This window comes from Morus notabilis, unplaced genomic scaffold, assembly GCF_000414095.1.
Source record: "Morus notabilis unplaced genomic scaffold, ASM41409v2 Scaffold247, whole genome shotgun sequence".
NCBI lineage: Eukaryota > Viridiplantae > Streptophyta > Magnoliopsida > Rosales > Moraceae > Morus > Morus notabilis.
This window is the reverse complement of record NW_010365301.1, coordinates 13,502-15,139: the sequence shown is the minus strand read 5'-3', so window position 1 is coordinate 15,139 and position 1,638 is coordinate 13,502. Positions and strand designations below refer to the sequence as shown.

At 37.5% G+C, this 1,638-nt stretch overlaps 1 protein-coding gene across 1 annotated transcript; it reads right to left on the bottom strand.

Moving 5' to 3' along the window:
• Positions 1 to 510: 510 nt before the first annotated feature.
• LOC21385205 lies at positions 511 to 1,290 on the bottom strand. The gene has a single exon (XM_010107698.1). It carries the CDS (start codon positions 1,288 to 1,290, stop codon positions 511 to 513), a length of 780 nt encoding a protein of 259 aa, XP_010106000.1.
• Positions 1,291 to 1,638: the final 348 nt, after the last annotated feature.

Sequence of the window (1,638 nt, the reverse complement as noted above, 5' to 3'; positions counted from 1 at the left end):
TATGTCTCATTAGAGTGAGAAGTTTTAAGCCTTTTAGAGTTATTAACAACTTCAGTGTTTAGTAGTAAGTCCATCTTAGGTTTGATAAAATATAGATTATTTTGCATCCACAGATAAAAGACTTGTTTTTACGAATCACAACTTTATTATTAAAAGAAACTGAATAAAAATCCTTAAATAAACAAGCAACAGAAATAAGATTCCTCTTAAATTGAGAAACATAAAAACAGTCTCGTAAAAAAAAACTCCTATAACTATCAAAATAAAGATGGACGTCTCCCACTGCTTTAGCCAACACTAGTGTTCCATTGCCCATCCTCAACGTGAAGCTTTCATTTAGAAGACTTCTCGTTTGCTTGAACCCCTGCAGAGAAACACACACATGATTAGTTGCTCCAGAATCTATGACCCAGTTGTCACTGGATTCCTCAACCAGACATGCTTCCACAATCAAAAGATCACACTCACCTCCTTTGCCTTTAGCGGCTAGGTAGTCTTTGAAATTCTTCTTCATGTGCCCCACCTTCCTGCAATGAAAGCACTTAAGCTGTTCGGGTTCTTTTTCTTGTTCTTGCCATTGTTTGGCAGAACTGAAGAACTCTCCTTTTTAGCTATTTGCTTCTTCTTTCTATTCCCTGAAGAGGGTTTGGAGGAAGATGCCTCAGCAAAGTTGGCCTGCACAATTGTCGACCCCTTGATCATCCGCTCAAACTTTTGGAGTTCTTGCATCAACTCTGTCAGGGTTATATTTTGTCTAGCGCTCAAATTGAACGTTGCCCTAAACGGAATATACTCTTTCGACAAAGTCTCAAAGATCATGGTCAATTGAGACTCAGCATCGATGTCGGCTCCATTGGTCTGAACTTCAGCCAAATAGCCCATCACCTTCAGCATATGTTCCTTTATGGAAGACCCATCCTTCTGTCTGCAGTTAATAAGGTTACTAAGGGCTTCCTGATGTTTTTCAGCAGCTTGGCCACCGAACATGTCCTCAAGATTATCCATAATCTGACGAGCAGTTATGTAATCTTCATGTTGTGCTTGTAGCACATTAGACATGCTGGCCATCATATAACAGCGAGCCATATCGTTAGAGTCCTTCCAGCGTTGATACGCAACGAAAACCTCATTAGGAGCATCAATAGGTGGCTCTGGAGGACAATGTGTATTCAGTACGACATTCAATTTCTCAAAGGTTAGGACGATCTTTAAGTTCCTTTTCCAATCGGTAAAATTCTCGCCAGTTAAATTATGTTTATTAAGTATCGACGATAATGTGCTAGAAGACATTTTGATCTACAATAAACATTCATATATCTAGTATAAGTAAACTTGCATAAACATTTAGTAATCAAACATATATACATGTTATAATGTAACAAATATGTTTGTGTGTCAAAACCTTGAAAAAATCACAACCTCAATACGATAATTCCAAACTCAAAATTTTGTAAGTCTCCTAGGGGAGATCATGCAAAATTTAATTTGGAACACGGATTCCCTCCGATCAATATATACCATCCGAATCAATCTCTGTCCAGCATATATTGATAATCGTTTTCTTTAGCCATTAATTTAATTAGCAGAGCTCCTAGGGGAGATTAATAATTAAATTAATCTTGAGTGTATAACCATCGT